At 37.0% G+C, this 21,985-nt stretch overlaps 1 protein-coding gene across 1 annotated transcript; it reads right to left on the bottom strand.

Moving 5' to 3' along the window:
- Positions 1-975: 975 nt before the first annotated feature.
- On the bottom strand, positions 976-21,725 carry LOC110694205 (alpha-glucan water dikinase, chloroplastic-like). The gene is made up of 33 exons (XM_021871385.1): positions 21,181-21,725; positions 19,138-19,179; positions 18,871-18,983; positions 18,702-18,780; positions 18,462-18,553; positions 18,188-18,341; positions 17,372-17,596; positions 16,851-17,192; positions 16,656-16,763; positions 16,457-16,555; positions 16,186-16,320; positions 15,982-16,073; positions 15,461-15,595; positions 15,025-15,187; positions 14,833-14,922; positions 14,571-14,756; positions 14,118-14,180; positions 13,971-14,033; positions 13,793-13,852; positions 13,556-13,708; positions 12,813-12,896; positions 12,114-12,290; positions 11,918-12,024; positions 11,602-11,815; positions 11,406-11,509; positions 11,168-11,303; positions 10,915-11,040; positions 10,302-10,412; positions 3,182-3,280; positions 2,754-2,927; positions 2,569-2,661; positions 2,157-2,272; positions 976-1,682 (listed from the first exon to the last, which is right to left on the bottom strand). The coding sequence occupies exons 1-33, from the start codon at positions 21,433-21,435 to the stop codon at positions 1,478-1,480; spliced, it is 4,395 nt and encodes a 1,464-aa protein (XP_021727077.1). The 5' UTR covers positions 21,436-21,725; the 3' UTR covers positions 976-1,477.
- Positions 21,726-21,985: the final 260 nt, after the last annotated feature.

Here is a 21,985-nt window from a genome sequence, read left to right as displayed (position 1 = left end):
CTTTCAATGTGGGACAACGCTTTCACTCACATGTGGGTTTTCTTCATGGCTCAACACTCCCCCTCACATGTGAGTTGTCCATAATGCTGGCCCAGATCACAACACAACCTAACCTAAGCTAGGTTTCTTGATTTTTTTATTAGGAAAACACAAGTTATAATTGCATAATTGGGCTCCATGATGACGTCATTTGTCAAACAGGTGAGAGTTTAAAAAGTTTTGGAAAAAAAGTAGGTGGTAATTTAAAAAAAAAAAAAAAAAAAAAAAAAAAAAAAAAACAAACTTGAGGTGGTAATTTCAATTTTGACTACTATAAATGGTGGTAATTATCAAATTATCCAAAAACAAACGCAATAATAAAACGAGTTTCTCAATTCACTCTCCAATCTCCAGTGGGATTAGTACTCGTAACTTGTTTAACTCCCACCCAATTCATATTAAGAGAAAAATATATGCAACCCTAAGGGCTGCATATAGCATTACCTTTCTTTCCTATTGTAATTGTTGGCAATAAACATTCTTCCACATAAAATGGTTTACGTTTTACACTTTAACTAGTTTTTTTAATGGAATCTTCTGGGGAGTTATATGGCTTTTAAGTTTTAAGTGGTTGACCTTTTTGCATTGTAGTACTTGTAATAGTTTGATTTGCTTAATATTTATAATACATTAAGAACCTGTTTTGATTTACTGAACTGATTGAGACTAAACTAAATTGAATAGAACTAAAATGAATTATTTATGAGAGAATGAAATTAGAAAATAAACTCAACTGAACTGTTTAAAGCTGATCTGAACTGAACTGAAATTAAAGCCCTAAATTTAACCACACATTTTTACTAGTTTGACTTTATCTCGCTTTATGGGGAGTTACATGGCTTTTAAGTGGTTGAGCTTTTTACATTGTAAATTTAACCACATGTTCTTACTACTATATTGTATAAACTCAAATGTAATTGTGTATACATCGTTATATCAGTAACTAGAAATTTAAAGAATACTTTTATTTAATATCAATCCTGGTATTATTATTCGTAACACGACCATGAATAAGATGAACATATGCCATTTTGGCAAGTTTCTATTGCTATACATAATTCTGTGTAATAATAAGGCTACAGAATATTATTAGCCTTTTTCTTATTGCTACTCTTTTCGCTTAACATAGATTTTTTTATACTGCTAACTGTTCTTCTCCTTATTGTACTTGACAGTCAATCGATCTGTTTTCCATCAGCAAAAGCCTACACATTTTCTGATCAAGGAAAACAGATGTTGTAAATGTTTTAGACTTGTTAGTTCAACTTGCCTCGTTTCTTCTGAGTTCTGCGTCGTCTGTTCACAAGTTTCTTCTTCAATTATAACTTCAATTGCAAGCTTTTCCGTTGCCCTGCATTCCAAACTAATTTTCTCATGGTGCTGAGACACAGTATGCCTAGATGGCGATTCTCTGGGAGAAGAGGCAAGAAATGATTAATTACATCTGTGGTCTGGTTTGTACAACATATATCTTCCCATCCTTGACAACACCTTCGATGTCTTGAGGAGAACCGTATAACTCCTCAATTGCACTTCCTGTCTTTGCAATGCCTGACAGCACTGATTGAAGGAAGTTGCTGTCGTTCATTAATTTGTCGACTGAGTAGTCTAGCACAACTTTCTCTTCTTCATCCATTGGAACACTGTTCAGGAATAAGATTTGCCTGATGTCAGCATCAAAAGTAATTTAAAAATGGACAGACATACCAATTGAAGTAACTTAAACAAGTTGCTACACTTCCTAAAGAGCATATCAAAAGCTCTTGCGCAATTTAAATTCCTGGATCTATTAGTATACGGAGATTAAACCAAGAAGTGCTCGGTGTTAAATTCAAAGACCGAGCTCCCTCGGTCCCTGAATAATCTCATTACTCCCTATTATCTCAGGGAATAAGAAAAATATTTAGATTAGAAAAGTGGCCACAAATCAAAAAAAAAAAAAATAGCAAGAAAAGTATTGAAATCAGAGACAATATAAAGGTTGCAGTGATGAAGAGAGTAACTTGTACATTATGCTTAAGAAGGAAACAGTACAATTGTTTTGGGAAAGCTAAAAGGTCCATAAAAGATGATCAGGAAGATTATTCAGGAATGCAGAGTTTATATTAGCAATATACCTGTCATAGAGTCCGGCACCAGCATAACCTTCAAGATCTTCACCATTTGAATCAGATCGGAAAATGATAGATTGTTTTATGAAGAGGCCAATAGGTTTACCTGGGTATCCCAAAACCTACAATATTAAAACTCGTCAGTGTTCAGTCCAATTTCTTTCTTTTGATGAGCATGCATACTTCATTTATTGGATAGCAAGATAAGTTTTTATTCTTATACCCCCATTTAAATTGGATATTAATATAAGGAAACAATGTGTATCCCCTAGTTATATAATAATGTTATATGCATGCCTGTAGAAAGTATACTTATTAAAGACATATTCAAGCAACTGTTAGTGTTCTCTGAGAAACTAGCATTCTTTCATAGAGTATACTCTGTAAGGACATAATAAAAAAAGGTACTTGAAGTAACCTTTGGCGAGTTGAGATCACTTTTCTTGGTGATGAAGCTTAAAGAACGGCCAGGATAGGCCCCAACCAAAGTTTCTCCAAGTCCTTTCACAACCTACACCAAATAAGAGATTTTAACATGATTATTTATCAATTAAGGTCTGATAATTCCTAATGGATACACGTAAGAGGTAGAAGCTGCATTACCTCAGCATATATTTCAGATGAATCCCCAGAAGAAGGATTTGTTGTGTGAATAACAAACGCATAATCAGCACTAATAATTTCCTGAACCAAGACAGCCATGCAGAGATATTCATGATCCAGCCCAACTTTTCTTGTACTGAAGTATGCTCTCTCGTTCCACTTTGAAGCCCAAACCTGTAAGACATATTTCGATTTCGCATACAAGACAAAATTTATCCTCCTTCAGAATATTGAACATGAACATAGAATGGGAAGTATAAAGGAATTTGAATAGCAATTGATTGTTGTGAGGGATGGGAACAAGGTTTGGGTTCATGCAATAAATTTTCGATCAAAGTAGAAAAGGCACCAAAATAGAATTGGACGATGAATCGATGATCCTCTAATGAAAGGGCAGAACCACCAGCTGAAAACAAAATGTGTCTCACCTTTTTAATTGCTGTCCATGCTTGTTGCCAGCGTTTCTCACCTTCATCCCCAGGCCATGGCATTCCAGAGCTCTTCATCTTGCTTTTAAGCTCTTCAACCTACATCGTAATTTTGTTCAACAATCATTTCATACATAACTTAATAAAATGACTAGAAAGAGTTTTTCATACAAAGTACGCAGAAAAAAAAAAAAAAAAGGAGAATGAAATGTCAAGAGACAACATGAGGCTACCACCTCTATTCTATAGAGAGGCTACTACCTATACTTGAGACATTAGTGATATCTGGTGGTATATCAATTCTCCCGGAATGTAGAGTGCAAATTAAGACACACACTGTTAGAGATATCGGAAAATATATGTGTGATATCTCTAACATATTGAATGCACACACATGCATACAAGAACAGTTTGAGTATTTATAAACAATCTTCCTAAAAGATATACGCCTAACCATAAACCCTAAAGATATATTCTCAAAATAATATCTTAACATAAATATCCTAATTAAATATATTATTCTCTTAAATGATATCTACGGAAAATATATCACACATATATTTTCCGATATCTCTAACACACACATGCACACATAGTAACATAGATATACATAAAAAGGGAAGGAAACAATGAGAATGATGTAATTTTGTTTTCAAGCTGATGATCCTTTTTTTATTATTATTTTACAGAAAGATATAAAAGATGCATTTAGCTTAAAAACATGTGCATTCAATATGTCTTCTCATTTTACCCTATTTATTGTAGGTTTCAGTCTGAAAAGAACGGATTTACATTAGGTACTCACTACGAAGTTTTTTTTTTCCAATATATGACTGATGATGATTATGATATGGAAATTAACCATAACTTTCTCTACATAATCCGAAATTTTATAATATTCTGATCATTGTAAAAAGATTGAGCTATGCTTTAATATAAAAGGTTCATTTTTCATACACTCTATAGAATATATATATGAACAACAAAAACCTATAACACCAAACTTTAGAGGTAATTATATTCACCCAGTGCTTGTGTTTAAATTTAGTGCAACATAAAAGAACCTATCTCATCTTTATTCATAAAAGAGCACACATATAACGCTAATAAAAAAAAAATAACATACATTAAAAAAAGAACATGAAAGTGTGACAAAGAATACGTAGGTATAATAAGAATATTAACCAGCAAATTTAATCCACATCATGCTCCATAGTGCATAATTTAATAATTGCATTTTAGTCTGCTCCATGAAGTTTTTCCCTATTTTACTTGGATCTTATTTTGCCAAAGAAAATTCCCCTTTTCACCCTTAGCTGGCCCACAATCTAGGATCCCATTTGTTGATAAGTATATTAGGTGACTCGTACTTCGTAGCTTTGTCCGCCCGATCGGGCGGACATTGCCCGGTCTGACCGGGCGGAAGAAGAAGAGGTGCCTGGCAAATTCGTTGAAGAAGCTGCTCTCGCGCCCGACCGGGCGAGCCTTCGCCCGACCGGGCGAGCCTTCGCCCGATCGGGCAGACCTTGCCCGGTCTGACCGGGCGGTGGGGGTTGGATACGTTGAAGCATTCGTATGGAGTTTTCTTCTCGCGCCCGATCGGGCAGACCTTGCCCGGTCTGACCGGGCGGAGAAGGAAAAATACGGAACGCGGATTTTGCGGTTTTAGGTTATCTTATTTTATTATCTTTTTGCCCAAGTATCTTTTATTTTAGGGATTAATATAAAACCTCCCTAATATCAGTATTAGGGTTAAGAGAGACAGAGTGAGAGCCGTTCTTGAGAAATACAAGAATCATCTTTGTAATCTTTGCAGTTTATAGTGAAATCATTCGATCTCGGTGCCCGTGGACGTAGCTATCACATCGATAGTGAACCACGTAAATTCTTGGTGTTGTTCTTATTGTTTGCATTGAATTTCTTTATTGTTTTCTTGTTTGTTTTCGACCTTTGCTTCCGCTGTCGCACAACAATTGGTATCAAGAGCTCAGGTTCAATCCTTGGAGAGTTTCTTGAAGATAACAATGGCAGGAGATTCAACAATAAGAATTGAGAAGTTTACCGGGAAAAAATAGTTTCGGGCTATGGCAAATTAAGATGAAGGCTCTGTTAAAACAACAGCAGATATGGCGTCCGTTGGCTCCAAAGAGTACTACTTCGGAGTCAGGAGACGGACCGACTGACTCGCAGTTAGAAGTTATGGAAGAGAAGGCACACTCTACCATATTACTTAGTCTTGATGATCAAATCATCACGGAGGTTGCTGATCAGGAAACGGCGGCTGGATTGTGGCTGAAGCTGGAGTCATTGTATATGACTAAGTCGTTGACCAACAAATTATTACTGAAACAGCGGTTGTTTAGCCTCCGGATGCAGTCAGGTACTTCCTTACGGGAACATCTAGAAAAACTTAACTCTATTTTGCTTGATTTACGTAATTTAGATGTTAAAATTGATGATGAGGATGCTGCGTTGATTTTACTTGTATCTCTACCGTCTAGCTTTGAGAATTTTGTAGAGTCTTTTGTTGTTGGTAAGGATTCTATAACCTTAGAAGAAGTGAAGGCAGCACTTCATACTAGGGAACTCAGAATGAAAGCTACGAGTGATAATGGGGATAATGGTAGTGGGTTATTTGTTAAGTCCGGAAAGTCTAAAAAGAATAAGGGGTTTAACAAGGGGAACAATGCTGGGTCGGGTGCTGGAAACGGCAAGGATGGATCTAGTAAAACTACTACTAAAACATGTTATTACTGTAAAGAACCGGGTCACTTTAGGAATAATTGTCCGGTGAGGAAAAACAAGTCCCAGGCTGCTGTAGTTGAAGAGAAACCGAATGAGAGCTATAATTCAGAGGAAGATTTAGCATTAGTCAGTTCTGCTAGGTCTGATGATTTATCTGATAACTGGGTTCTAGATTCGGGGTGTTCGTTCCATATGTGTCCACGTCGAGATTGGTTTGATACATATGAACCTCGCAATGGGGGTATGGTTATAGTCGGTAACAATGCTCCATGTAAGGTCACAGGTATTGGTTCCATGAGGTTGAGGACTGTTGATGGGCGGAGGTTAACTTTGACTAATGTACGGCATGTTCCTGCTTTAGGAAAGAATCTGATTTCATTGGGTACCCTGGATGAATTGGGGTACAATGGTGTGTTTTCAGATGGGGAGTTGTGTATTTTCAGAGGTTCTGAGTTGGTACTTAAGGGTATCAAGAGGAACACCCTCTATGTTTTTGAGGGTGTTACACTGCCTAGTTCTGCGGTTTGCGCATCTGTATCTCACCAGGAGATGACTAAGATTTGGCACATGAGGCTTGGTCATATGGGGGAGAAGGGGATGCAGCTATTGTCCAAGAGGGGTCTTCTATCCGGGGTCAAGGTTGCCAACCTTGAATTTTGTGAGCATTGTGTGTTTGGTAAGAAACACAGGTCAAAGTTCAGCAAGGGTGCTCACATTACTGATGCAGTGCTCGATTACATCCATTCAGATTGCTGGGGTCCATCTAGAGTTGAAGGTATGGGAGGTTACCACTATTTTGTGTCATTTGTTGATGACAAGTCCCGATACACATGGCTTAGGTTGCTTAAGTCAAAGGATGAGGCCTTCAAAGTTTTCAAGCAATGGAAAGCTTTGGTGGAAAATCGACAAGGAAGGAAGATCAAGAAGCTACGAACGGACAATGGGCTAGAGTTTTGCAAAGACGAGTTTAATCAGTTCTGTGCAGATGAGGGTATAGGTCGGCATCATACTGTCAGGAAGACACCACAGCAGAACGGTGTAGCAGAACGGGTTAATCAGACACTGCTAGAGAGAGTCCGATGCATGCTCTCTAATGCAGGGCTTGGGAGGAGGTACTGGAGTGAAGCTGTGTTAACAGCTTGTTATGTCATTAATAGGGGTCCTCATTCTGGAATTGATTCCAAGATTCCGTTTGAGATCTGGAGTGGTAAGTTGCCTAATTTTTCGAATTTGAAGATTTTTGGTTGTGTTGCTTATTATCATGTTATTGAGGGTAAGCTGGATCCACGAGCCAAGAAGGGGTGTTTTGTTGGGTACGGGGATGGTGTGAAGGGGTTTAGAATTTTTTCACCTTCGGAGGGTCGGGTCATTCTTAGTAGGGATGTTACTTTCGATGAAAACACCATGTATTCAATTAAAAATGCAGAGATTTCAGATTTGAGAAGGGAAGGAGACAATTTATTACAGACAGATGGGGTACTTGAGGTACATCAGTCTACCATTGCTGATTTACCTCGGGTACAATATATTGATGATGATGCTGATGTTCCAGTGCCGGGTACTCCTGAACCTGAGATTACTCCTACTCATTCTAACTCTGGGGATGAGGTGGAGCAATCTAATCAGGGGTCATCTAGTCAACCTGACACCATTCTTGAGATGCCTAAACGAGTTATCAAGAAGCCTGTTAGATTGATTGAAGAGATGGAGGGAAGAAATTGCTGTGTTGATGCGATGACAGGTTATGCATTGAGTGTAGCTGATGATGTAGAGTCATTTGAACCTGCCACATATAAACAAGCAATTAGTTGTAGTGAGTCTGCGCAATGGCTTGCCGCAATGGGTGAAGAGATGCAGTCCCTTTACAAGAACAGAGTGTGGGAACTGGTAAAGGTACCGGAAGGGAGGAAGCTTGTGGGTTGTAAATGGATTTACAAGAAGAAAGAAGGGTTGTCGGAAACTGAGCAAATACGTTTTAAGGCTAGGCTAGTTGCTAAGGGGTTCAGTCAGGTAGAAGGGGTTGACTTTGTTGAGATATTCTCACCTGTGGTTCGACATACTTCTATCCGTGTGTTATTGTCAATTGTAGCACATTTTGATCTTGAGCTGGAGCAGTTGGATGTTAAAACGGCCTTCCTTCATGGCGATTTGGAGGAGGAGATTCTGATGAAGCAGCCCGAAGGATTCGAAGCTCCTGGAAAGGAACACTATGCCTGCAGATTGCTAAAGTCATTGTATGGACTTAAGCAATCCCCCCGACAGTGGTACAAAAGGTTTGATTCTTTTATGGTTTCACAAGGTTTTGACAGGAATTCATATGATTGCTGTGTGTATCATAGTAAGCTGGATAATGGTTCCATGATTTATCTTTTGTTATATGTTGATGACATGTTGGTTGCCACAAAGAATAAATCTGATATTGCTAGATTAAAGGAGATGCTTAACTCGGAGTTTGACATGAAAGACTTGGGTGCAGGTAGGAAGATTTTGGGTATGGAGATCTACAGGGATCGGGCTAGAGGTAAGCTTTTCTTGACTCAGAAAAGCTACATTGAAAAGATTCTGTCTCGTTTTGGGATGGAAAAATCGAAGCCTATAAGTACGCCAACTACTGTTAGTTGTAAGTTGTCTTTGTCTATGTCACCTCAATCAGAGGAGGAGTTGTCTTATATGTCTAGAGTTCCATATGCAAACGCGGTTGGTTGTTTGATGTATGCTATGGTCTGTACTAGGCCGGATATTGCGCATGCTGTTAGTGTTGTAAGCAGGTTTATGGCTCGACCTGGGAGGGAACACTGGCAAGGGGTGAAAAGGATTTTTCGCTACCTGAGAGGGACAGCTGATATTGGTCTTGTGTACGGGAATGGTAAGGAATGCTTGGTCACTGGGTACAGTGATTCTGATTATGCAGCTGATGTGGATACCAGGAGGTCTGTGACTGGTTATGTGTTCACTTTGGGTGGTTCTGTGGTTAGTTGGAAGTCTACATTGCAGTCATCAGTTACGTTGTCAACTACTGAAGCTGAGTATATGGCTCTAACTTCTGCAGCTAAGGAGTCTATTTGGCTCAAAGGCCTAGTAGGTGAACTGGGTATTGCACAGGATTTTGCTACAGTGTATTGTGATAGTCTAAGTGCGATTTGCTTAGCTAAAGATCAAGTACACCATGATCGGACGAAGCACATTGATGTCAGGTATCATTTCTTACGTACTGACAAGAGGATTAAGGTGAAGAAGATTGGGACTGCTGACAACCCGGCTGATTTCTTCACTAAGCCTGTTCCGTTGAGCAAGTTTAAACATTGCTTAGACTTGCTAAATATTGATTACTACGTGATGTAGTAGGCCCTGAGGGGCGAAGTTGGGGAGCTCCTGGTGTAGGTGTGTTGGCATTAAGGTGGAGCTTGCCCGGGGCTTGTGATGCAGGTGGAGCATTATGAGTTGTTATACTTGGAGACGAGTATGTGATGGGTCTTGGTTGAAGACTTATCGGGATGTATGGCTTATGCATGAGTCCTGCATCGGGTTTGGCTTGAGATGTTTTTTCACTATGTCTTGATGGGGTCGTTTGCTGACTACGAGTTCTCGTCAAGGTGGAGATTGTTGATAAGTATATTAGGTGACTCGTACTTCGTAGCTTTGTCCGCCCGATCGGGCGGACATTGCCCGGTCTGACCGGGCGGAAGAAGAAGAGGTGCCTGGCAAATTCGTTGAAGAAGCTGCTCTCGCGCCCGACCGGGCGAGCCTTCGCCCGACCGGGCGAGCCTTCGCCCGATCGGGCAGACCTTGCCCGGTCTGACCGGGCGGTGGGGGTTGGATACGTTGAAGCATTCGTATGGAGTTTTCTTCTCGCGCCCGATCGGGCAGACCTTGCCCGGTCTGACCGGGCGGAGAAGGAAAAATACGGAACGCGGATTTTGCGGTTTTAGGTTATCTTATTTTATTATCTTTTTGCCCAAGTATCTTTTATTTTAGGGATTAATATAAAACCTCCCTAATATCAGTATTAGGGTTAAGAGAGACAGAGTGAGAGCCGTTCTTGAGAAATACAAGAATCATCTTTGTAATCTTTGCAGTTTATAGTGAAATCATTCGATCTCGGTGCCCGTGGACGTAGCTATCACATCGATAGTGAACCACGTAAATTCTTGGTGTTGTTCTTATTGTTTGCATTGAATTTCTTTATTGTTTTCTTGTTTGTTTTCGACCTTTGCTTCCGCTGTCGCACAACACCATTCTCAAATGTATTTCTCCCTGTATATACTATCCTGATCCACTAATCAAATGCTCATATGCAATGTAATAGAAAAGCATAGAAGGCAAGATATCTGAAACATAAAAACTATATAAAGGATGGGTGCATAAAGGACCTTACCAACTGAGGTGGTTCAACAAGTCCTAAAACTGTGCTGCGAATTTTTGCTAAAGCTTCAATATCTCCATCAACTAGTTCCTTCTTTAGGATCTTCAACTTGTCATTCACTTCCTGCCAGTATGGGAAATATAAAACACACAAACTTACTTCGAAAAACGAGAATGATAATACAACTTCCATCTCTTCAAATTTTGCCCAGTTGAACTATTCACAAGTAATAAGATTATCGCTAGATTTCATATGGGTGAAGTAGCGAATTTGCCTCTATTAAAGGTACTCACTTCAACTCTATGGGAATGTAACATAAAATACTAAAAAAATTCAACGAGATAAGAGAGAAGTGGAAAATTAGAAGGAAAATAAAAAAGTTACTTCCTAAAAATCAAGCATATCCACTATAAAAATGTAAATTGTCATCATTCTTAAACAATGTGTTTGATTAATTATCATAGAGAGGAGGTGGTGTGAGGAAAAGGGGCGAGCTTGCACTTTCCCACCACATGTTTACAACATTTTGCCTCTCATTTTGCTAATTGCTTCCCACATCATCCAAGTAATTAGCCAAATATTCTGGAACACTGTATGATATTAACAAGAGGGAAGAGAAAAACACCTTATTGGGGCCATATGAAAGGACTTCCTCAAAAGCTCCGAATGGGAGGGCCACAGACGTAGGGATTCCAACCCATGATGGAACTTTTCCCTTTAGATATGAGATATTACGTGATTTAGCTCCCACCTGAACAGAAAGAAAAATATCATGATATAAACTTCAAACTTTTCTAATATCTGATATGACACTTGAAGAAGGACAAAGTAAGCAGTGGGTGTTATGGTAGCAGCTCATATAGAACAGAAGTACTTACTAATTCACCAGTAAATTCCTCTGATGTTATGGCATATTTACCACTAAATTTCTTTTTGACCAAGCTTATTGATGGTAAAGAATTGTCGCTTGCCGCACTTGAGCTAGCCCCATTGAGCTCACCCTCACTCACCTCACTGAGAAACAAAAGTTGAAAATCACATAAAGAGAGCAGTAATAAATAACAGCAAGAAAAGCAGCATTTCTGAGGAGGACAAAGTGTGAAAACGTTATGTTACCTGTAGATTACATCAGTTGATGTTGGCTGGAGGCGCAATAACTTCCCTTCAGCTGCTTGGAGGTCAGAGAGAATTTTGCTATCAAAGCATGTGGCAAAACAAACCTAAATTTGAAATAATCTCAAACATCAAGAAACGAGATGGAAACACGAGTTCAAAGTCAAACATATTAAAGGGGAATGGAAAAACTCAAAACCTTGCAATTTCTTGCTCGGACAGAAACATGTGATAATACATCTGGCATATCAGGTGTTAGTAGAGCAACAGTGCCATCAGGAATTTCCTCCTCTCCTTTCACATGATTTGCAATTAAAATAGTAGGTTGTGCATAGGTTTTATTTTGGACAGATAGCAACTCGTTAACAACCACAACATATCCAACAGCTTCAACTGGACTGATAATCTGCCAACTGATTGAGAAAGTTCAGGTTTAAAATCAGAAAAATTGATGATATTGATGATACAAACTACAGCATGACTAATCAGTCTGCAGTCAAAGAATTAAAATCAACCTTCCCAGATTGGCAGTCTTTCGAAGAACTGGATCCAGTCTATTAAGGAGCGAAGACAGAGATGCAGCTGATCCAGCTCGAATCATCTCTTCTGTGAATATGCTGACCTGCAGTAAGGTCAAAAGGATAGGTAAACTCAGTGCATTCCGAAACTAAACAACTAAAACACTAGGTAGAGGGACATTAATTGACATACAGCCCATTGATCAACTCCAAGAAGTGATCCCAGATAATCTGCAGATGGCTGCAATATTTGTTGATAATACTCTGCCTTGCTTGCAAGTGACAGACGTGTCCTGTCAAGGACTGACTTTGCATACAGTGCCCAATTTTCATCCTTACTCTTTACTTTATCAAGTGCACACTTCCAACCCTATAAGAATCAAAATGGATACAATAAAAGATTTGTGTAGTGAGGAAATGGAAGAGAGATTACTTTAAGAGGATAAGTAGAGGAAAAGATTTCCACATCAACACACATCAATACCTAGCAAAATGAAGAAACAATAACAAAAACAAAGAAAGGATAGAAAGGGAAAAAAAAATGGTCCACAATCCTAAAACAGAATCTCAAGGAAACAAGCATTTGTCAGGCTATTCTATAGGCACATAGATATGAACTATCAATACAATATCCTAGTTGTATTATTCAAAGCCACCCTGAGCAATACTGGTCAATCTTTACTAGAAAAGGAAGATACTGTGAGTAGACATTTAGTTTTCGCAAAAATGTGAGTAGAAATTTAGTACATTTAATGAAGATATATTTGTAAAATCTAGAAATAAATTTGCAATTATGCATCAAGTCCTAAACAATTTCCTACATAAAACATAGTAGAAACAACGACAAAGATAAACAAATTTTATCAATTGAAGCTCTTCGTGCACTAAATACCTTTAAACAGTAGACAAGATCCTCATTATCATCTGATGAAAGAGCAAGATTTTCAATAACCATGGAAATGAAGTACATGATTTTCTGCATAAACACACAAACAACAAGACATGTTAGAAAATAGATACTTCCCAAACAACCTATTTAGTCCATATATAAATTACAGATATTTAACAAACAAAGCGGAAAAAAAAAAAAAAAAAAAAAAAAAAAAAGAGGACATGCAAATTTCGACTTAATTCCAATCCAACATCAGGGTTACAGACTGTTACATCAGTATACAACGGGTAAGAATAGTAAAGAAGAAATCAGCAAATAAATTAATCAGTTTTCGCAGAAAAGGCACACTAAATATCTATGCATTTTGTAGCATATTCTTAAAAAATGATGCTTAAGAAGTTATGGTCCATTTCACGAGCTATTTTTGGAAAAGATATGGATTTCACTATTTGATCCAGATGCAGGCTTCTTCTGAGTCATCAAAACTACACATTTTCCTTTTGAATATCCTTAGGCCCAATTTCAATATAAAATAGACTTCTTTCAATATCTCTAGCAGTTATACAAGGCAAGCACTATTTCATGGTAGTCTCACAGATTCAGACACGTTGATTTAGCGTGGAATTCATCAACATCAAAATAGCTTAAGGAACCACATTCCTCAAATTTGACCTCAGAAAATGAAGCTGGCCCAAAAATTATCAATCACGAGAAGGTAAAAAGAATATTCTTTCAATGTATACCTCAGGTCCAGCGTCATTCAGCTCCTCATAACCTCTTTCAATGACTGTCCTTACAGAAGAATCAAGAGAAATATCCAAAAATATAAGATCCTTCAGCCGATTTTGAGGCTTAAACAATAGTGGTCGGAGTTCCTGTCGTGCCTCTAGTAATCCCTGCATAGCATTTAGTCAGAGTTAGGAGAAAAGTCTAATGATTAAGAGAACCAGAGATAAATTAAAGATATATGGTCTATGTACCTCAAGCAGTGGCTCCACATTCTTATCTTCTACATGTTCCAAGATAAACTGAAGCAAGTTCTGTACAAAAGGATATACAACATTACTTGAAAACAGTACCGAGAATCTGTCAGACTTCAAAACAAAAGAGGAACAAGCAACAGAAAAACTCTGAAAAAGGGAATGGTAAATAATTTACCGGAAAACCAGCAGGCAAACCAGGAACAGGATCAATATTCACCCCAACCATGAAGCCTTGACCCTGAAGTCATCACATATGATTTAATATATCATGTCTTCTAAACAAAACGGGGAAGTGTTGAAGAATGAAAATAACTGACTATACCTCAGCTTTGTAACCCATGCAATTTGAAATAGCAGCCTCCAGATCTGCTCCTGAATGAACTGCCTGCATAATCAAAATATCAAAGTTGAAATAATGTTAAAAAACGAAGAAAATATATAGTATTGATGAGACAAGGAGGTATTGGAATACGAGGAAATATATGAAGTCATGCAAAAAATATCAAATAAAGCACATAAAGCCAAATATATATTTCCTTCAAAAAAAAAAAAAAAAAGCCAAATATATATCAAAATTCATGCAAGAAGGCCTGGACCATAAGCACAGTGGTTAATATTTATTGAAAGAAAAGGCATACACTCCCCAAGGTAAAATATACAGTAAGGACTAAAGTAACAGACAGGCCTTGGTTACTAGGCATGCAGAAACAAATTTGATTAAAATGGTGTGATGACTCTTGTCAAAGGAGAAAAGAAAATTTGGTGTGGTGTCTACCTTCAGTGTTCTCATATAATGTCCAAGATCCCTCAGAAGCCCTTCTTTCTGGTCACTTCTGAAATTTGGTTCAGAGTGTATAGCACGATCATAACTAAGAAGGCGCTCTTTAGTAATCCCATTGTCATTTAGTGTTTTCCAGTAAACGCTTATGTCAAAGTCGCTTTTGATGTAATCAATTAATGCCTGGAAGAGAAAATCTGTAAGAGAAATCAATTCCCTACGAGGATAAAAAACATTCTACCATTTCCTTTGAGAATACCTGACAGATGACAACATCATCAGGACTTGTATTATTATGCAGTTTTTGATGCCATTCCTCCATCAGTCCACCCTTGCAATCATTGTTTCTCTGTAAATACCACATTACGCAACAAGTGGGCTTTTAATCAATCACATATGCAGAGAGGAACCAAAACAAAACTATACATATGCCAGAGGCCCAAAAACTGACCTGGATGACCAAAATTTCATCTCTAATTCTCTGTCCAACATCCCCTTCACCTCCACGACCAACAGTTGACATTATCATTCGAAGAAGTTCCTGGTACTGGGGCTTACTTCTGAATATGTTCTGGAGAGAATCTGTAAGTCTATCTTGAGCTTTACTTATCTCACTGCAGAATGATTAGAAAAAGGACACAAATAGTAAGCAAAAAAAATAAGGCAGAGCTTTGAAAGATTAAATATGTACCTACCATAAAGGTGCCCACATAAATCATTAATAAAAAAAATTTAATATAAAAAATAAAAAAATAGGATAGGGGATTAAGTAAACAATTTTTTCCAAGTAAGATAAGATATACAAGGAAGATTGCTGAATCTGAAGAGACAAGCCTCAAAGAACTGCAAAACTAGTTCATCCAAAGGTTATAAAACAAGAAAATTACCGTGGCTTCACATTGTAGTTTTTGTTCCATATCAACTGCCTTGTGGCCATAAATCTCATCCATACTAACATCCCAGCAAGACCCAATTCACCAGCATCCATGGCTTCATCAAGCAAGTCTGCTGCAATGTTGAATCTGGAAAGAAAGGAATAAGTTTTAGATGACATGTTAAACGTTCTCTGCTTTTAGAAGCTTATTTTGCAAATGTTAAAGAGAAGAAAATGACTTTGGGATCAAACTCAGCCTTTCCAACATCCAGTTTTTTCTCTTTTCACTTAACAGATAATATTTTTCCAATTTTCCTCAAATGGATAGTTTCAGACACACCAAAATATGAATTAATGTGCACATAAATTAAGCAACCAGAAAGAATAATGGAAAGGGCTTCTTTAGAGGAGACAGTTGCAGGTTAAGATGAAGGCATTAACCAATCTAACAACAAACTAATGTGTGTAATCAGAACAGAATGCAAGTATTTTATTGAACTGTCACATAGATTTGATTGTAGCAATTTAACTAACCTATGCATAAAAGATTTTTGTGCTTCACTTTCTAGTGAAGCTATCTTTTCCAGCAGCGACTTCGCAGTCCCACTTCCATCACCTGCATCCTTCTGTAGAAATGAAATTCAGGCAGTACATTATCAGTGCCAGGTGAAATTAAGCAGAAAAGAATATATACATGAGCACTCGACATTAATTGCAAAATATAAGTAAAGAGCATACCTGTGTGGGTCTGACACCAATGTCAATATAGAAATCTGAACCGTTGTCCTTCATCCAGTTCCCAGAAGATACAAGGACAAATGGCATACCTACAAAATCACCACCTTTGATTTCTATCTCCAATGACTGAAGCCTCTGCAAAATAAATTTTCTTGTGTCAAGTCCAAGTTTTCCATGTGTTCTATCTGTTCTGAAAACATCAGTCTTCTAGACTGTATCAAAAAACTTTCAACTCCCACAGAATGACAGCGAAGATAGTTCAAGGGCACACCTGGAGTAGTGGATCATCAGAGGTGACACTGGCAAACTGTGTCTCTGCAGCTTTTTCCACTAATTCTGAACCTGGTGGAAGGATATTCTGAGGTGGTTGCTGCAAGTATTCATAGAGCATACAGAATTAGACAAATGGGTGAGGTACCAAAATAGTTTGAATTTCAGGTTGATAACCATATTAGCAAGTTGGCACTTACCAGCCACTCATTTCCTTTACTCGACAAAGCCCAGTGAAGGGTAAGAGGCTCCCTAAAATCTGTCGCCAGACATATCTTTGTCTTATCATCAATCTTAGTCACAAGTACCTTAGGATGAAAAAGAGTTTGTCAATGTCATTAACTTCCCACAGAAGTAGTTCCTTGGAAAGTTTGGAGATAAAACCATTCACTCACCAGAAGCTGCTTGTCAGCAAGCTGAAATATCTTTTTTTTAATAAGACTGCCTTCTTGAGCTTCCTTTGCCTCAGCAAAAAGCTCAACTGTTGATAAGGCTTTCGGTTCTGTCACTTTTGTGGATACTTTATTCACTGGTTCAGCAGCATATTTATTAATAATCTGCATCAGATCCCTATTCTGACGCTGAATCCTTTCAGCAGGAAAATAGCTTTTTTTCTCTAGCTGTTTTGCAACCTTAGTTTTTATCTCTCCTTTGGCAATCTTCTTTCGTAGATCATCCACTGAAGCACCCTTATCTAGTTCCATCTGCAACTCTTTTCTTGCTTCCTCAAATTCCTTCTGTTCACGAAATTCAAATTAGTTTCCTTGCAAAGAGGGGGAAAAAAAAGAAAAGGGGAGGGGGGGGGGGGGGGGAGGGGAGGGGAGAAAAAAAAAAAAACACTTTCATTGACACAATTTAGATTTTAAAACACATAGCACACTCTATCAACACAACACTATAGAGATACGAAGTTTACACTTTGCTTATCTGGAGAGTAATTTGGTTTCCCAGCTTTCTCCCATCTTAAGTAAGCCTGAATCTGAACAAGATCATCTGGGATCTTGCTTTCAGATTTTGAAGGAGTATGTTCCTTAACCTCACTTGCATTACTTCCTTTCTTTAACCTTGCTTGAATGTCCTGTATAGAAGCACCTCTGGCTACTTCTTCTAATAACTCAGCACGGGCTGCTTCATATTCCACCTATAAGATATATTGTAGGTATTTAATTAGATTCATGGGGGATTAGCATAGGTATGCATGTTATTGCCAAAGAACAAACAAATCACAAATTCTTTGAAGTTAAATGCTCTAATTTGGTAAAGATGAAACACCATAAAGCGCTCATTATATCAAAGCACAAATATATGTAGCTAGATAAGGGTTTGATATGATGAATGTAGCTACTTCTGGTGAAGAACTTCATGGATATGATTAATTCCATATAAAGAAACAAATAGTAATTATTGTTCCTAGCTTTGTTTTATCTTTCATGCAGAAGCAGTTATCAAGGCAAACTAACTTGTGAATGTGATGATGGTGTCAACTTTCATAGGTCATGAAACTCCTAGAAGTAAGCTATTCAAGTTTCAATATCCTTGAAAAAATGTCAAATTAGAAAAGGAGAGCAAAGCAGAAAATAGAAGCATGTTACAGAAAAAGTTCAACAAAAGATTAGAGAGAATTGGATCAGAGCCACCTAGTCCCAACCCTCACATTGAGACATGCTCGATTTCCTCATTCCAAATCCCATACAAAGTTTACATGCTTCATGTAATTACAGATATAACTTACCTTTTCCTGTTCAGGGTTATACATCTGTTTACCCTTTCTTTCCCATCTGAGATATGCTTGTATCTGAACAAGATCTTCAGGTACTGATATATTTTGAGTATTCTCAGCTTTCCTAGGCAATCTCACTTGAAAGTTTTGGCCATTATTCTTATACCTGCCATTGTGAATTGTGATAGTAGATTGGAAAGAGATACAAGTCAGAAGAGTTTTTTAGGTGTATGATGAATATAGAAAAGGGACCATTAAGTAGAGAGTCGCAACAAAGTTAACACACCATATATCTCGGGCTTCATTATAAATAAGAAACTCAATAGCGTGTATTTCAGGATCATCAATCTCTATACTCAAAGAACAACCAGAACCTGACTGCAGACACAAACATGCATTAGGATTATGCCTTACAAAAGATACTCTGAAAGCACCGTGTCAAGTTAACCCAAAGCAAAACTCATATATAAGGGATATGCTAATGAAAATGAACTGCCAACATTCAGCTGTACAGCACCAAACTTACCTTTTTAAATGGGGTTCTAAGGGCCCGATCCTTGTGCACTTTAGTACCATCAGGTCTGCGTGAAGGAAGCGCCCATTTCCTAAGAGAACGAAAATATAAAGTTACTCCTCAATTGTGGTATAAGAATATTAGTAGAGCAAAAAGAAATTTAGGCAACTGGTGAAATTACTCTTTTCCATCACGTATCCCACCCCAATGAAGTACTATATTGTCATCATGACTATTTGTCACCACTATCTCCATCTTAGAAATACATCCAGATGACATAGGGCTCACTGATACCTGTTCAAATGGGAGAGAACAATGTCTCAGATTAACCAATGTGAAATTTCAGCATAATAAGCAAAAGCAAACTCCAAGTCTCCAACTATCAACAATTCCCCTCATGAAAATAAAAAAATGAATATTATAGAATTGATTTTCAGGACCTATATACCTGCAGTTCAATATCTCCATCAAGATTGTATCTGCCAGCTTGCTGCAATAGACAAAGACCATCAGAATGAAGGGACATAGATATGAGCACCGTGTTAGAAGCAACTCACTAAAATCCCAGTCATTTAGATTTCTACCATATATAATGGACACAAAAAGAAACAGAAGCATCAAATAGAAAGACAAACATATTGATAGGACTCAAAATTGGTCTTAGGAGTGGGTGTACACAATCCTAATGAACAAGTTCATTAAGTTAAGCACGTATCAGCTCAACATCAAATGCAAAAGTAATTCAATGCCTAACACAGAAGTCAAGGAGGTTGATATAGTACTAAATCTTCAAGTTTTAGCTTATGGTGAGCTTAAACTGCCTTAATTAGACAGTAAAAAACAGGACATGGCTTATAGATATCTCATATCTCTTTAATCCAAGCTCTCTTTTGCTCTACTGTTATTTTCCACAGAAGCTTCATGGATTCACGACTTATGATTCTATTTGAGGCAGTCCAGAAACTAGTACATGTTTTATTATGGTAAATGACATTTGTATAATTCTCCAAACACTTCATTTGAGTAGAGGGATATTAAGGAAGTTCAATCATAAAATATTACTATTTCAAATAATATAATACCTTTTCCGAACATCCAAATATAGTACTATGTATATGTGTGAATTCAGATAAAGCAAAGTATACACTAAAAAGGTACATGTTTAATCACCCCCACCCTGCCCCAGCGAGCCTAATAGGCTAATATTGAACATGAGTTTGTATAAAATATGTACAACAATTCAACATTTAACTTCTGAACTTATCCATTGAAACTCTTTATCCCGGATAAATGGACTCCTGCTCCAAATACCCATCAAGGTTAATACCTTTATACATGTATATGAATAATATGATGCATCCTAAGAATTTCATTGACATCAAATTAGTATTGCAAATGACAAATGATATTACAGGGAAACAAAGGTTTCATTCTAAAATCAATTGGTAATAAATCAAATAATATTACTCCATAGTATAATAGACTTATATATTAGCAATTCTTCATTGGGTAATTCTCTTAACATTCCTCAATCCAATTTTTTCTTTTATTACGGAGATATCGCAGCATCCTCTCTGAGGTCAAATGGCTCCTACTTAGGGAAATCAATATTTTTGGGGTTTTCGCTCTAGAAAAAATAATCAAACCGTGCAATCCTCAAATCGATGACCCCTCCCTTTATGGGACAGGAACTTAACCTTCTCTAATAGCATAATACATTGTGAATCTTTATTGGATAAACATAAGCACACATGTAAAGACTAAAGAGAGTCAAACCACATACAAGCTCAAAGTCTTCCTCTTTTTCTTCAAAGTCTCAACCCAAATATGGCTTATTCTCTTAATACAAAAACCATTACATTTGAATTTCAACTCAACGAGAATTATGCATTTACATTATAAAGTGACAAGTGCATTAATAAAAAGGAAAATGTTGCTTCTAACAAGTAATATGCATTCCAAATATGCACATTTTTGTTAATCAAAATCACCCTTGTGAAGTGGAAAATGTTGCTTCTACAACACCTAAAAGTACTATATTGACCAATAATGGAAGTATATCATATGATCATACTAGAACTACAAAAGGACCTTCTAACAGAATAATGCATGACATCATTTAGAAAGCATAAATAAATACAACATTTCTATAATAGCTCCTCCTAAAATAATACAAGTAAGCCACTTTCTAAATTTAGTAAGTGGAAATTCAAACTTTCTCAAATCACCATTAACAAATAACAATATTACCACTTTACCCAGAATTCCAATAAAAATCTACAAGGTAGGTCCAAAATATAAAAATCAAAAAATTTAAAATAAAAATGATAATATGGTACATTAAGTCATTAACCAATTCCATTAAAATACACCCGTCTAATCAAATGTGACATATTTATCGTTAAAGTTAGACCACTTTAAAATCAAATGCTTATTATTATTATTAATCAAAATAGTATTATTAAAAAGAATCAGAATTATATATTTATACCTGAGAAGCAGGATCAGCAGCAAGAACAGCGCGCGCAACAAAAGAAAAACGCCGAGTTTCCATTAATTTCTGGGTATTCGTAAAAGATCTTAAGCTCTTCCCATAAAATTGCTTGCTAAATATAGTATTAGAATTCCTTAACTTTGATGTTGCTTGAGCTTTGAATATTGGAATTCCAGAAAAATTCCCAGAATTAACCTTGCTTTGATGCTGCTCCAACAACAAAGTTACATTCTTTCCAATCAAATTACTCATTCTAAATTCCACTCAATTTTTCCCAGAAAAAATCATATAAAATTTTCAATCAATTCTTAATTTAAATGAACAAAAATAAAAAGGGTGTTTTTTATTATATATAATTACCCAGAAAAAATTACTAATTATATTAAAAATTGGATTTTGATTGAAGTTAAGAATTGAGCAAACTTTCTCTTACAACAAGTAAGGAATTCACTTGATTTTGGAGAGAGAAAGTGTGACTGGAAAAAAGTGTGACCAATGATTTTCTCCGTATTTTTCTTTTCTTTTCTATTCTTTTCTTTTTCCTTTTTTTTAAAAATAAAATCATAGGAAATATAAACGACGTAGTTTTAACTCTTTTTATGATCAAAAGGACACGTGTAGGGTAGAGATGCTACACGTAGAGAAAGATCCTCGGAAAAGGTGAGATAGTCACGTGCGAAATGTGTGGGGGGCGAGGGATCCCAAATGTGGGGCCCAAATATAGAGGAGAAAAAAGGATCTTGATATTTGGAAAATGGGAGGGAATTATCAAATTGTGGGCAAATTTGTTTTCTTTTTGTTT

Source organism: Chenopodium quinoa, unplaced genomic scaffold (genome assembly GCF_001683475.1).
Source record: "Chenopodium quinoa cultivar QQ74 unplaced genomic scaffold, ASM168347v1, whole genome shotgun sequence".
Taxonomy (NCBI): Eukaryota; Viridiplantae; Streptophyta; class Magnoliopsida; order Caryophyllales; family Amaranthaceae; genus Chenopodium; species Chenopodium quinoa.
Note: the sequence above shows the minus strand (reverse complement) of the source record. Positions and strands in the feature narration are given on the sequence as shown.